This window comes from Ascaphus truei, chromosome 6 (assembly GCF_040206685.1).
Source record: "Ascaphus truei isolate aAscTru1 chromosome 6, aAscTru1.hap1, whole genome shotgun sequence".
In the NCBI taxonomy this organism is placed as follows: Eukaryota; Metazoa; Chordata; class Amphibia; order Anura; family Ascaphidae; genus Ascaphus; species Ascaphus truei.
Genome location: NC_134488.1, coordinates 109916182 through 109931881, shown reverse-complemented (window position 1 = coordinate 109931881; position 15700 = coordinate 109916182). Strand labels below are relative to the sequence as shown.

General features: G+C 42.5%; 1 protein-coding gene across 1 annotated transcript in view; it reads right to left on the bottom strand.

Moving 5' to 3' along the window:
- The window catches only part of LOC142497670 (E3 SUMO-protein ligase ZBED1-like), a 28586-nt gene continuing 12886 nt past the window's right edge, over nt 1–15700 (bottom strand). Inside the window, exons 5-6 of the mRNA XM_075605766.1 lie at nt 7101–7258; nt 1–6931 (exon numbers count right to left, since the gene is read on the bottom strand). Of these exons, the coding sequence (XP_075461881.1) occupies nt 4881–6931; nt 7101–7258 (2209 nt within the window). The 3' untranslated portion in view covers nt 1–4880. The remainder of the gene's footprint in view (nt 6932–7100; nt 7259–15700) is intronic.

The following is a 15700-nucleotide window of genomic DNA, read 5'->3' as shown; positions in this document are numbered from 1 at the left end:
AAAAAAAAAAAACGACAACAAATACACGGTCTTAGATGCATGGGTACAAATAATTTATCTAGTAAGCACCATCTCCTTAGCACTCTGTAGTAGCTCCTTGGCAGTGATAAATATAATGTCATTATATTTGTCAGTCAATCATTACAGCCGCCAAAGCAACATTAAGGTGGTCTGGTATGCAGGCAGCGAAAAGCTGATGAAAAAGAAGAGGAGGTAAGAATATGCCAAAAAAAAAACCAGGAGTCGTGATTTGAGGGCAAGGACCAGCATGGCAGAGTAACCGAGGTTGGTCATACTACACTAGTCAAAAAGTGTTAGAAGAAGAGCCATAAATCATGAAAATAGCACGCTGGCTCTTTTCCAGTTTGCACTACTGTATAAGGGACATTAATGCTTCCTCCGTCCCTTATTCGGTCCGGCTTGATCTATAAATTATTTAGCTATGCTCCACTGGACAGGGCATAGCACAGGGAATCTAAAATAATGATATCAAGGCTTATAGATAGAAGTTGGCAATAGATCAGGGCATTACTCTCGCTATATATAGCAAATGGAAATATTACTGTATGCTCAATTGCATGTCTTAGACAAGTCTGCAACCCTGCCTTTCACCATTATCACCCAGCACACAGCGCTTCCACTGCAAGGGATTCTGGGAAATGACATGCAAATGAGCACACAGTGCCACCTTTTGCTTCAAAACCATATAACATGGTCCCCTGTAAGCTTTTGCTTGCTGCATTTCACAGCTTTGAGCACTTAAGATGCATAGCCAGGAAACCCATCCACAGACAGCTGTTTCGACCATAATGGGTCTCATCAGTGTGGGGTTGGTTATACTGGCTTTGCAAAATGAAGCATGGGATAGGTTTCACCACACTTAGTTAAGTTATGCTGAGTAAAAAAAAAAGTGACAAAAACTCTCCCCAGTAAAGCATATAGCAAATGGAGATGCTACTTTATACTCATTTGCATGTCTTAGCAGGTCTGCAACCCTGCCTTTCACCATTATCACCCAGCACACAGTGCTTCCACTGCAGCAAGGGATTCTGGGAAATGACATGCAAATGAGCAGACAGTGCCACCTTTTGCTTCAAAACCATATAAAATGGTCCCCTGTAAACACACACACACACACACACACACACACACACACACACGTTATTCATTAAATGTGATGCCATTAGCACTCGTTACCAGCCATAGCCATTCCCTTGATTGACCATTGACCATTGCAATCAGATATCACCGTATAGTAAATAACCCGCCTTCTCCCAAGACACTGTATCCATTATCTCCATTTCAGTTTACTTGCGTGTTTTAACGGTGCCTTTGTGCATATCCTGTCCATTGTTTTTTTCAAATCAACCACCTCCACTGCTCAGTAAAATGCTAACAGATCCTGTATAGCAGTACTATCCTTTACTGGTGTTCTGGGACAATACCAGACTGGAGCCACTGTACAATTCTCCCTAAAGGATTGACAAGAGAACTTGATAGGTGAGATTATAGTACAGAGCTTTTGAATATTGTCAAATCTCTTCTTTATGTACTAAAAAGAGATCTGCCGTGTTCCCCATTCCCACTGAACTGAGTGGCACTTTGGAAACAGTGGTGTGGTCCAGTGTCATGGGGCATTCTATTAATATTGTGGGAACTCTCCAGGCACCAAGTCAGCCTCAGAGTGACACGAGCAGAAAAGGGAGGCGACTGGTCAAAACCTGGTGGTGGCCAGCCTCTAAATATCATCAGTGTAGAACACTGATCTGTGAAGTTTCCAAAGCTCTGTACGCTATACTTCACGTATGATAATCACTTGTTGTTCCATTTAAAGGTAAATGTAATCTACAACACCTTTTCATTTCTTCAACACCAATATACCTATTATAATTTTGAGCGACAATACAAACACTAAGAACATACCATGTTTCATGGTTTTCAATACATTGTGATCAACTGGAAACACAAGTTTAGCAGAGGCCCATCATTCCTAAGCCAGTGTTTTTCCAACCTCCCTTTATTACCCCAAGCCACACATCAGGTTTGGGGAATAACCAATGCACTTGCATCCAGATGAATGCACTTTTTTTTTTAGCGCATTAATAGAGATGGTTGCCTCAGAAACCTGGTGTGGCCGTGAGACACGAAGAGAGGTTGGTTTCCTGCACCGGAATACACCACACAACCCATTGACTTGTTTTAAAACAAAGGCATTTTGCAGCATCGCAAGTCGTCTTGTGGCAGAAGATTGCCTAGAAAATATCCCCCTGAATGCATTTACGAATCATGTTGAGCACTGCTGCCTTAGACATATTATCATAAATAACACATCCGTATGGCTAAACCAATGGAAATCTTTGGTCTTTTGCCATATTTAACCACTTGCTGAATATAAATAAGCCATACCACACATAGTACGAGGTTAGAATAACCACATGGAAATATTCAAGGCCATTAAGTATGGTGGTGAAAGCCACCTAATCACAACCAGTAGGATTCTGAGCACAATGTTGTCTATAACTAACCAAAAAGTACAGGTTTAACAACCTACCTGTAGCATAATACATTTGAATGGACAATGGTAACTTTTGTTTAATAAAGGTACCTCACTGTGACAAACTAATCACCTATAACACTTGCGCTTATGGAACTAAAATACTGAGTAAGAATCTTATGTCATTATTATTGTATATTCAACAGTCTCAAACGTGAAACATACAACCTGTATATTCATAATGACAACGCCATCTGTTAACATGCTCACAACGCAGACTCCAGGCAGGGTAGACAAATCAGAATCAGGCGTTTTGGCCGCTTATCGCATTTATCCCCTGAAAATTCTATTTGTTGGCAAAACCTTCAAATACTGGACACCGTTTGTCAAGTCGGACGGTATTTTTGTTTAGCCAACTGTAGTAAAAGTGGGCAAATAACATTGCCTCGTGCACTTCAATCCCGTATGGATAAATAAGGATTCAGAATTATTGGGATGACGATGATGATCAAAGTGTGCATTGGTAAAGGGCTCCACAAGTCATTTATCTGCTATATTGCTTTAATTCTATGTATTTACTGTTTTCCCTGATATTTACCTAGTAAAACAGTGTCTAATAAAAAAATGGACAGAGTTTTCCCCCCCAAACAATTATGGACCATAAACATTGACATGATTTTTCTGCAAGGAAAAGGCAGGTTAATTGTATTAATGAAGATGATTTAAATGTAAAATAATGAGACGACAACGCTAGAGATGATTCCCATGATTGCTGTGTGAATACCTGATTGTGAATTAATCAAATAATGTTATTTTAATCATTTAAATAGTTCATTATGCCATGTAGTTTTATACATGGCTTCACTAATTAGGTAGCAGATATGACACTGCTTCATTTATCTTTAAGCAGCACGCATACATTACAAATATAAATCAAGGCTTTATAAATCAGATGAGGCAATGACCAGTGGGAGCAGGACAATTACAACGGGAAGCCATAGAGAGAAATAAATAAAGGTCGGTGGGGGCAAAAAAGATACCGTACAGTAGTAAAGTTTAAACAATAATATTATCCTCTCCATCTATAAAGCTCTGAGGGACTAACAACCTAGAGTCAATCTTACATGATCCACCTTCCAATTATTGCTTCCTGTAGCTAATGCAAGTGCATATAAAACATTCTATGACATACATTTTGTTCTAAACCAACATAAATTCTACTAGATATACAGATTTTCCATTGTGATCGGTGCAAATGCTATGCACACATATTGCGGTGGCACCTGCAAGTGACAGGAAGCAGAAACTCCACAAAAAGGAAGCAATTGAACTCCCTTGCAGCACAAAAACATTGGTATTTGGCCACCTGAGGTCCTTCCATAATTTGGGTTTTATATTCCTGCTCATATGTTACTGCATACCTAAAATAATAATTATTATTATTATTATTATTATTATTATTATGGCCATAGACAAAATTGTTTTTTGGCAAATATTTTTTCTGAAAATATGGGATCTTAAAGATTTTAGGCTTTTGTAACGGCCAACCGAATTTCTATCAACACCCACTCACTCTATCCCAATGTCTGAAACAAACCAGTCTGGCCTTGTAAGGTAACATTAGCCCAGTTATAGCCTTAAGTATTTACACATACGTGTATAATTGCAAAGGGGAGAATATAGCAAGATATTATTTGTTTTGTTTCAGCTTTTGATCTAGAGATCACATTGATATTAGAAAACATTTAGCAAAGAACATTAGAAGAAGAACTGTAATAAAAAGAAAAATGACAGCCTCTTGTGTTTATGATGAATGGAAAATGATGTACATGCTCCAACTAACATTATTGTGTTCTCACAATGATTCTATAACAAAGATATTTCTGCACCATACAGACAGAGGATGTTGTTGGATTTAACAAACAATTCTAATACACAGATTTTTACAATACTTAAACCAAGAAAAAGGACAGCTTTTGTTTCCATTCACGGCAGACATAATGTAATCTGGTGAATACATTTCTCCCAGCCAAAAGTATTCCTTAGAAATTCATACCCATCAGACAGATATAATAATTGTAACTGTGGTCAATTGCTCAGGAAAAAACAAGTTCCTGTATATTTCTACCAGCCAGGCCAGGGCACTTTGAAACTATATTATGAGTATAAGAAAACAAGTATCTTTTATGCCCAGTAATATACTGGTTATATAGGCTACAGACACGAATTCGAACACAGGAACGTTAATCTGACCCCTGCTCTTTTAGTAAAGGAAAGTAGTGGAAGCACTAGATCTGACCTGGAGGAGATAAAATGGGCCCCTTGCAAAGGGTGGCTATGATGGAAGTGGGAGAGGCACAAATGTGACAGAACAACCAGCTATGACTCAAAGCACTGATCTATTCCCATTGAGAAAGACTAGCATGTCTACATGTTCTGCAGTCAATGCTGACCGCTTTCTGTAAACTGCCACACCAGCATCTGTAAAAAGCCAGCTTGTGGGCACTGAGGTGGCAGGGATGGCCAACAGTTTGCGGGCTGCCCGTGCTAAAAGTGGGTACTGGGTGTGATGCATTTTCCACCACTGCAATGGGTCCTGGCATAAGGAAGAAGCCTCGCTGGTCTGGAAGCTGCTAATCTCCTGTTCCGCTTGCTGGTTGACTGTGCTGGCTGAGGAATTCCTCACACTGCACAGGTCCCCCAAAAGGAATTCGATACCAGAGTCCTGCTTGACTTTCTTTGCAGGTGGCCTCAAGTTCAAGGGTTCAGGTGTACTGCGGACAGACTCAGAAGCCTGTACCTTGGCCAAATTTGATGCTTCAAGCCTCAGCAAATGAAGTGTCTCCACACGATCTGGCTGGCTGAGGAAGTCAAGGCCACGAAAACGAGGATCCAAGGCACAGGCCAAGTTGAGAACCTGATTGACCTCACAGTCTGAGTACTTAAAGCTTAAATCTTCATGAATGGCCTTTTTAACGATCTTGGAAAACTCAGAGTCCCAATCATTGGGTGCCAAATGTTTATATAACAAACTGGTTATCACAGGTTTCACCAGGGACAACCCAGCAAATTGATCTTTGGTAAAGGTTGAGGTAGCAATAGCTAAAGGTTTAAGGATGTCCACCACACCCTGAAGAATAGACCAGTCCTCTTGCTGCAGAAGAAAGTCATCTTTATTTAATGTCCCACTTAGGCCTTTCAGAAACTTTGAATGATCTATGATGCTCTGCAATAAAGTGTAGATACTGTACCACTTGGTTCCATCACGAAGGAACATTTTTAGATGCACCTTCAAAACTGGCTCATTTGTAGTCAGCTCCTCAATTTGAGTTGTTGAGGAGAAAATAGTGGCTACTAGTCTCCTAAATCTATCTAGCGACCTTTGTATGGTATGGTGTTGAAGTACAGCTTCAATGCAGCTTCTCAACACCTGCCCAACACATGGCAGAGATTTCCAGCCCACCTTTGAAGTTGCTCTCTTCACAGAGGGGCTGTTAAGCCCTACTGCATAAAACGTGTTCTCACGAATCCCCCACTCCTCTGCAACACCAAGCAGAACCAACTTCAGGTTTTCTGCAGAAAGGTCCTCTGAAATAACCCTACTGGATAGCACCTTATTCCTGGATTCAAATCCTTCATCCACGTAATGAATAGTAAGTGTGAGGTAAGACAAACAGCCACTGTGTTTCCATAGGTCAAGGCTAACAGAGCACTCTTGCAGACCTTTCACCAGTTCTACCACTTTTAACTTGGCTTGAATGTGCATTTCCTGTAGGATGGAATGAGCCAGGAAAGAGGCAGCTGGAAGCTTGTAATTGGGGTCTAGAATTGACAGCATTTGAGTAAAGCCTTCCCCTTCGATTATTTCAACTGGCATCAGGTCACGAACAATGAAATCTGCCACAGCCTTGGTTGTTCTCCCCACTGTTGGAGCGGCTACTGCCCTGGAAGCTAAATCACGAGGGGAGACAGAGTCTATGTTTTTCTGTGGGTCCACTACAGCCCCCTGTGTGCCCACTAATTCATTGTACTCCCGTCGGTGCTTGTAAATTAGGTGTTGTCTCAAGTTAGTAGTATTACCACTATACGAAAGTCGCACACCACACAGTTTGCAAATGATCTTGGTTTTATCAATGATACGTCCATAGGCATCCCCTTGGAAGCCGAAAAAAGTCCAATAACGGCTTTGAGCACGGCCCAGGCTCACCAGATTCTGGGTTCCTTCTAGAAGCTGGAAGCCAGAAGATGGATGCCCTATATTATTCAACGGGTAGCTTGATTTGTGTGACTGCATTAGAGAGGTGACCATATCATTGCAGAGGTACTGACTTCGAGATGAGATGCGATTTGACATGGAGTCCAATGTCTTCAAATGCAAGTCCTGAAACAGCTTCATTAATAGTTCCTTCTCCCCAAATTCATATTTGAAATGCTCACCTAAGAAAAACAATGCAACGACATATTATATTTCTTATTTAGTGTTAATAAACAGAGTTAGGAGTTCAAGTAATATAATTTTTAGGATGAACAGATTCCAGGGAAAAGAATCCCACCGTTTGACCCTACATACCCCATTGACACAGATAAGAGGAGGCGATTCATTTACCCAATTTGAGTCCTAGTGTTCTGGCATACTCCTCTCCAATCCAAACCAGCAGCTCAGTGCCTGAAGGAATGACTTGACAGGCACGATAATAAATTTTCCCCCGATATTGAAACACTGTCAGGTTATGCTCTTCCTCTGTTGACGCACATGCCACATACCTTTAGAGAAGAAAGCAAAATAAACAACATGAGACATGAAACTCAAAGTTGGCTTAATAAGTGACTACTTCACAGAGACACAGTAAAAGATACAGAGCACTTAAAAAATATCTGGTGCAAAAACTCCTCAGGTATAGGCAAGTCTCCAAAAAGGAAGAAGATAAATCCTGAGTCAGGATTGTTTTCTGTCCAAACTGGCTAGTCTTTGAGACCCTTCTGTGACTGAGGGCTCAAATTCTTTGCCTTTTTGGACTGAACGCACTTTCAATCAGGTTTCCAACAATACTTCTCTAACCACTTTTATGAGATTTCTTAAGGAGGATACCATGAGGTTTGTAAAGTCCCAGAAACACCCTAAATTTGCTCCAATCTGAATTGAAGGTACTCCGTCAATTTAGTAAAAATATAGACATAAATCAGGTGATGGAATATTCCTGCTAAATTATACTAATTATTTAGCTCAGTTCCAGCAACAGCTGTCTGATCAAAATAGTTATATGAAATTACAATCCTCAGTGGAATTAATGAAGAAAGAGGAGATTTTTATTTTACAAGATCACCTCAGATTGCAACAAAGAAGAAACCGTCTGCTCGGGACAAAATTTACTCAGAATAGATTAAGGAGTGATGAATTAATTCAAATATCCGGGTGAGGGAGGTGCATGGCAATAGGTAGGTAAGCAATAAACTGCAATAAAACAAAACAAGCACAAAGATACAATAAACTAATGTATGTACATGAATGATTGACAGAGATATACAGATGAGTAATTATAGACCTAAAAATGTACTTTTAATAAATTGCTAAGATACTGTACACTTAAATAGAACACCTAAAAACAATAACATGAGATGCCTATGGCTAGTCTATAGGCACAGGTGCTGAGGGTAAGGGGGTGGGATCTGTAGGCTAGAGAAGCAGAACTGTGTAAGGCTAGCTATAAGGCAGAGGTAAAGTGGCTCCTACTGATCAGGGGATAGAAGTGTTGATAATCACAATAATGGTAGTGATCGAGCTGTAGGCGATTGAATAATGGGATACAGGCCAAAAGTATGTGCTCCAAAGGTATTCAGAGACAGAACTCGTATCGGCCCGGGACGATATCTGCCTTACCGGGCTCCCGCCCACAACGTGGCATCACAATGTTGCGTGACAACGCGGCGCTGCAAGAGGAGATGCCGCTCCGGTAAGAGACACTTACAGAAGCCCCGTGCTCTCCCTCAACAATCAGTTTAATTGTTGTGGGGGAGAGCGTGGGGCCTCTGTAACTGCCATCAAGCCCCCCTTACATTATACAAACACACACACTGGTTAAGTTTAATATCCAAGGCGGCACCGGCCCATGGACCCACTGTTGGGGCCACCATGTGCCCGGTTTGCCGGCGGCCCAATCCACCACTGCCTTGATAAAGACTTTACCTAAGATTCCTGACTAATCCACCAGAGAGCCATCATTTCGTCCAGGGGCTCTTTATGCCACCTGATTTTTTTTGTCAACCCTTTTTGAAACAAATTTCTAGTTTCACTGCATATATTTAAGATTTTTTTTTACACCTCCGCAGATTTACTAGCAACCTTAGATGTGACTAGCCTTTACACCCCCATACAGCAATGCTGAAAGGGATTAAAGCAATCAGATTTAGCCTTACAAGTCATCTGGCATACTGTGGCGCTCCTGATGACCTTTTGTTGCTCCTGATTGATCTCATTCTTTCTAAAACCGTATTTTACTTTGAAGTGGACTTTTGCCGCAACTATGCTGCACAGTGATGGGGTCTACTATAGCCCCATCAGATGCCAATATTGAAACATTCTTGAGCAGATTTAGACAACATAAAAATGTACGTTAGATACATTTAGATTTTCCTGCTGTTGGAAATACATTCGAGGGCCTATTATCTCTTTTTGTCGACTCTTAACCACCTTGACTCGACTATCACGTTTACTCTGACAAACCACACCGCCACCATTGATTTTCTAGATGTCACGGAATCTGCACCAGACTTTACATTCATAACCCTCAGATATGAATATGCCAACTTCCATCGTTATTCTCTAAAGAGAGAACTTCCATATTCCCAAATGGTCGAGAGTAGTTCGCATTACGAGTGAACAGGACCAGCCACACCATACCCTGGGGAAATGAGAAACTGGTTTACCGAACAGAGATATGACAATAGAGAGAGATACTGGTATGGGGAAAGCCACGCAAATAAACCGCAGGGATCTCTTGATGACTAAACAGAAACAGGACTGTGCTTCACTAGCACTTACACCTATGCCCTCAGGTTTATTATTATTATTATTATTATTAGCATATTCTTAGTACAGATCTGATATTGGCAACCAGTTAGCGGAACATATTTTCTTCTCTTATCAAGGTTGATAAAGTGCTCGGGCATGAAACGTGTAGGTGCGTTCATCCTGTCTATCTTTTTGAGCTTGTAATAAACTTATGGTGATCTTGAGTTGCCCTGGAATCTCCAGTTTTTTCTTAAGACTGTCATTTGGCTGTGCTCCGGTTTCATCTACTCTCTTGGATTCTTCACACTTCAGATTGCAGGCTGTGGATACTACCGGATGCCTATGGTAGCTAACAGGTAACGGGCCGGAGTGCCCTGTTATACTTTGCTCTAATTGAACTGCTTATTCTCTGTACTTGATTGGGTTATTATTGCTGTGTCCAATTCTGTGGTTGTCAGGTGGACACCACTAGACACATATCCTGCATGAGAACATTATTTATCCTATATTGGACATCCTGATAGCATCTGGACATTTATTATCTGATAAAAATAAGTTTTGTTTATAGAACCACGTGATTTTTTGAGCACCACATCCTACATCATCTATATTGACTGTGTCCCTATATCCAGGAGAGGAGGTGATTGAGGGAGGCCGCTGCTTCAAAGATAAGCAATATGGATTTAAACATTGGGAACATTAAGACTGGTGGGTGGGTCTCACTGACGATTTTAATCTATCCTACTTTCTGTAATTAGAACGCTGGCTCCATTCCATCATCTTCCATCCCACTCATGAGCGCGCTACGTCCCAGCCTTCTATATAGACTCCTGCACTCATGGGACCGAGCGGGGTTGCTCTTCAGGGCAGGGACTCCTTTTCCCAAAATTACTTTTAAATCTGAAGCGCTTATTCCCATTATGGATTATTTCTATTATTTGTTATTTCTATTATTATGTCACGTGTATTACTGTTGTGAAGCGCTATGTACATTAATGGCGGTATATATTTAAATACAAACTTTGAGACTGGCTGGGCTCTAGAAGAGATATCTGATTTTTGGGACGGGATTGAGACTTTGGTTGCACGCTTCACGCTTTTGCCCGAGCACTTCATGAGCCCTATTTGTCTCAACACTATGAATAGATGATTGTTTATGGCGCCCCTGTACTGTATGTCGTTATTACTTTGACTAAAAAGGTGGGGCGCTTGTGTGTTATTACCGGAGGTCCACTTCTCAGCGGGTTGCTCAGTATGTGGAGTTTGTGACGGAAGACTACACATTGACTTAAGACAGGATTCTATGTTAAATGTGCGCACACACACACACACGCACAAAACAAAAGGCAAAGCGCACCAAGTAAAATAGGTTACAAATGTAGCCAGGTCCCCTCACCTCCGTTTTCCCTCCCCTTACCTCCGCTGACGCACAGGAGGTTGCGGGGGAGAGTGACTGGCGACAGGATCACCAGGAGCTCCGGCGGGCCTCTCTGCAGGGCGCCGCCATCTTGCGCGAGGTTCGAGCATGCGCAGTGATGGCCAGGAGTCCGGCGGCCATGTTAGGGTGGGCGCGAGAGATCGCGCATATACAGGAAGTCGTGCATGCGCAGATGCCAAAGCGGCAGCCCTTATTACACTTAGCACCGGATCAGCTGAGTGTCGGAAGAGTTGTCCAGTCAGCCACCATTCAGAAGAGAAGACCAGAAACGCATCCTCATTATCGAACGCCGGAGGTTCCAGACGCACCGGAAGTGACGTAAGCCCCCGGCAGAGGTGCGGAAGTGTGCAGAGGCAGCGGAGATCTACATGGTACACAGAGGGATCGCGACCTACTGTGCACCTGCTATCCGTTGCCGATCACGCTGTTTTACTTCTACCTAAGTGTAAGCCTCCATTTGTACTTTACCTTGTAATATATATTTTTTCAGTCTACACTATATGGTCTTTTTCTTTTCTTGGAGATTGTCTGCTGGCAGTTGCTGCATCTATCACAGGGAACATCCACCCCATAAGTTGGATGACCGCTCATTTTGGTTGCTTATATGTGAGTAGCCATTTGTGAGCCTTACATTATTAGTATTTTTAATTTTTAAACATTGCTGTACTATGTGATGTTTTTTATTTACATGGCTGCAAGCTGCGCTCCTCTGGTCCTTTTTGGAAGGAAGAGTTGCGGCGGCCATTACAGTCATCGCGGAATGGCAGATGTGGCGCTCCGTAGCTCTGGGCGTTTCCGAAGTTGCACATGCGCAGATGCGAGCAGCGGCCATTACAAACTCGCGCATGCGCAGTACAGTTAGCACACGCAACGGCAATAGTAAAGGGCTCCGCAAGGGACTACAACACCCAGCAGCCACTGGGGCTGCTAACAACATGACGCCAGGGAGCCAATCGCGCGGCCAGATTCTCCTGCTGCAAGAGAGATACATTTGGTGCAGGCAGTCGGGAACCCTCACAGGTGGAGGCGCTGCATCAATACTATTTCTATATCACCCCAGACTCCCCGTGGCGGAGGCTTAGGCCCCTGTGAGTCAAGGGGTAAAAGGTAACACCAGTAGCATATGTACAGTACAGCCTGACCTCTCAATATCACTTGGGGGGGGGGGCTACACATGTATAATTTACAAATAAGTAGCAAAGAGTCAAATCATCTGTAGTTCAAATTAAGAATATAAATAGCAACAACTGAGCTGCAGTGGGAAATCTTATGGACTGTTCACCTGTCTCTTTGCCTAGCAACAGCTAACTATGTACCCACATAGATAGAATAGGCAAAAGATATATATATATTGTGACAAACGCCCCTCTTTTGTAGTGCTGACGTCTGTCTGGGTTCTTCCCGACACAGTCTTCTAGGGTTAATTATACAACAAACAGGATCATGCAAAGTATTATGCTGCTTAACTCAGGCTTCTGCCTGCTTTATTTTCATCCAAGTAAGGTACTGCAGCTTTAACATGTGAAGGTTAGAGGTACTCAGATACTTTCATTCAGCAGTTCACATATTTCAGTGTTACCATATTTCCCACACTGTTATTTCAAGAAATAAAACCAAAATCATATAAGCAAAATCCTATCCCTTTCAGGGATCTAACTACACATCAGAATCAGTCTCTCTAACAACTGCTGGCCAACTAAACTGGTTCCCCAGCTTAAAACAATGCTCTCTCATTTAGGGTCACAAGATACAGTACAGTCTTTTAGCAACAGCAGTAACCATTTGTTTTGTCTTATCTGTTCGTGGAGTCCAGGCAAATCCTCTGGTACTGTGATACGTGGAGGGGCCGTCAACCCCGACACTGGATGCAGGGGAGCAGCGACACCCCCAGCCCCCAGGCTCCAAGGAGAGAGAGAGAAATGCAAAACCTCTCTGCTCTAAATACCTGTGCATGTGATTAGAAGAGCAGGTGAGGGAGAACTAGAGCCATGGTAATCTGTGGTCTGGATTTTCCATCCAGCTGCCTGAGTTAATGGGAAGCTGTGGAACGGATCATTTGTAACTATTCCTGCACTTTCTGCTCTAAAATGGGGCAGAAAGCTGCCTAACATCTTTGGACTATGTCACATATCCCCCTCCCCAGCTCACACCTACTGGGGTGAGCGGCCATGGACCTCACTGGGGTGAGCGTCCTACCTGAAATACTTGAGCTAACTCCTCAGTACAACATTAAGTATTCACATGACACGAATATGAACTTTTTCCACGGCAATTATGGATAATAGGTTTCGTCATAAGAGACTATACTTGGCAAACATATTTTTTTTTTTTTGCTCTCTATTAGGGAACTATTTTGAAAAATAAATGTCTAGCACACATTCTTACAACCCAGGATCTGCTAAATATATTCACAAAACCATACAATTTCTATTACTTCCCTGGGTTTTTCTACTCTAGAATATGAACCTCATTATAAATTTACCAACCGAAAAGGGCATATTTTTTTTTTTTTTTTTTTTTTTTCCATATTGTAAGCAACCAATATTTTTTCCCTTATACTACAGCCTTGTAATCTTAAGGGCCATCAACCCTGTATATTAATTTGTAGTTTAGCTACATTTTCAACACAGAGAACCAATATAACATTGTAATATTGACAAAATGCTTATTTGCATAGTTAAGTGTCCGTGACATAGTCCACACGTGTAATAAAAAAATAAATCGGTCAATTCCCCCAAACATATTTTTTTTTTTTTTTTTTTTTGACTTCCAGTCTATTGCATCATTTGACTTTATTTCATAGCCCGCTGCAACCTGCAAATGACTGGACTGTTTCTTTAGCTTCTGATGAGACCCTTGGACCGGATTCTCCTTGGCTCCACAGTGTGGTCCAGATTGGTGAGATATGGAACTATTCAGGCGCCGTGTTAACCTTCGTTGTTTTTTCTTTTCAATCTTTGATTTCCCTTTTGTGGCCATTACCAGGCCTTTGGGTTTTGGAGACCTAGTTGCCTCTGTACAAACATAGTCCATATTAACCACGTCATCAGGATCTGTCAACAAGTTTGTGTTTTCAGGAACTGCCACCCACTTGGCTAAAACATCTTCTGTGGTGTCCTGGGTGTGTCCACTAGTTTGATAATCTTCTGGACAACGTAAATGAAATTGAGGATCTGGATTTTTGAATCCCAGATCAGGGAGAATATTCTCAGGAGGGTGCCTATCTGTTTCTGGAATAACAGCAGCACAATCAAAGTCAATTCTTTCTCCTTCCTCTTTGTCATCAGTGAGGGCATTGAGTTTACGTTCCCTGGTCTCCTTTTGTGACCGTGTCTCTTTTAGCCTTGGAATCTCTTTCTCCAACTTCATCTTTATAGCAAATCGTAATATTGCAACAGCATTGAAGATACACGTATAGGAACGTACAGCTTGCTTGGTTAGGAGGTAGGATTGATAGCCCGACTGAACCACTTTAGCCGCTTCTCCCATGTCCGTCATCTGTTTCAGAGCGAGGTTTAACTCTGTTTCATTTTCTCTATTCTTGACCTGCAGCTGCAGGTGCTCCTTCTGGGTCTTGTCCAGCTCCAGCTGCAGCCGGGCCCCCTCATTTGCCGTGTGGTCCAGCTGCTTGTAGATATCGGCCATCTCGCTTTCATAGCGCAATGTCAGGCAGACCACCTGACGGACGGAGATCTCCTCTCTCTTGGCGCACTGTATCTCCCGCTCAGCCATCTGCTTCTGCAGCTCTTCAACCTGATCGTGCCAGACCTCCCTCAGGGTCTTCACCTCTATCTGGTGCTTGCTCTGGGTTTGCATCAGCGCCTCCATTTTTTGGAGCTCTACAGTTTGTGTCGCCTGGATCGCCGCTGATTCTGTATTCTGCAGTGCTTCCTGCATTTCTAACTTTTCCTGGATCAATTGCTTCTCCACTTTTTCTGCTTGGTGAAGCTTCTCATCACCTTCACTGATCTGGTCAGTCAAGTCTGAATTTTTCTGTGTCAGACTTACATTCTCTCTTTTTACAGTCTCTAAATTACTCAGGGTATTCTCATAGGTTTCCTTCAATGTACACAGCTCTGTGCTGCGAGCGTAGACCTCATGGCGTGAGAGTTCCAGCTCTGCTTTAAGCGCGCTAGCCTCTTGCCGAGAAACCCCTAACTCTGTGATGAAGTTTTGCACATCTTTCTGGGACATCTCATAGCATAGTTTCCAGTCAGTTCTTGTTTTCTTTGATTCGCTTGGCTCTCTGCCTATGATGGTAGCAGTAGCCTTTGTCATCTCTAGGCGTGTCGTCATTCCTGGGACGATTGCGCCAGGCCCTATGGGCTGTTGCTCATCTCGGCGCCTTTCTGACGCATGTCCTGACAGTGCAGGTTCAAGTGGCTCATTCACTTCCCCTGTGACTTGAGGAACAGTTTTCTTTCTTTTTGCTTTATTAGCTCCAGAGATATCAGTGGTACTGGGCACACACTCACTGTTATCAGCTTCCACATCTTGCTTGTACTCACAGGGCATTGCTTGCTTTTGCAGCTGTTTGTCTTTGAAAATTTTGGGGCACACATCTTCCATGTGACCTACTTCATGACAGGCCCCGCATACTAAATTCATCTGTGGGTACGGATCTCCTCCAGGGTCGTGATCATAGTATGGCCTGAAGGGACACTGTTTTGTATGGTTACGTACATTACACAACAAACATTTCACGTCGGCCATTTTAGAAACCCGGCAGGGACAATTTGCTAGCTGCAATTTCACTCAC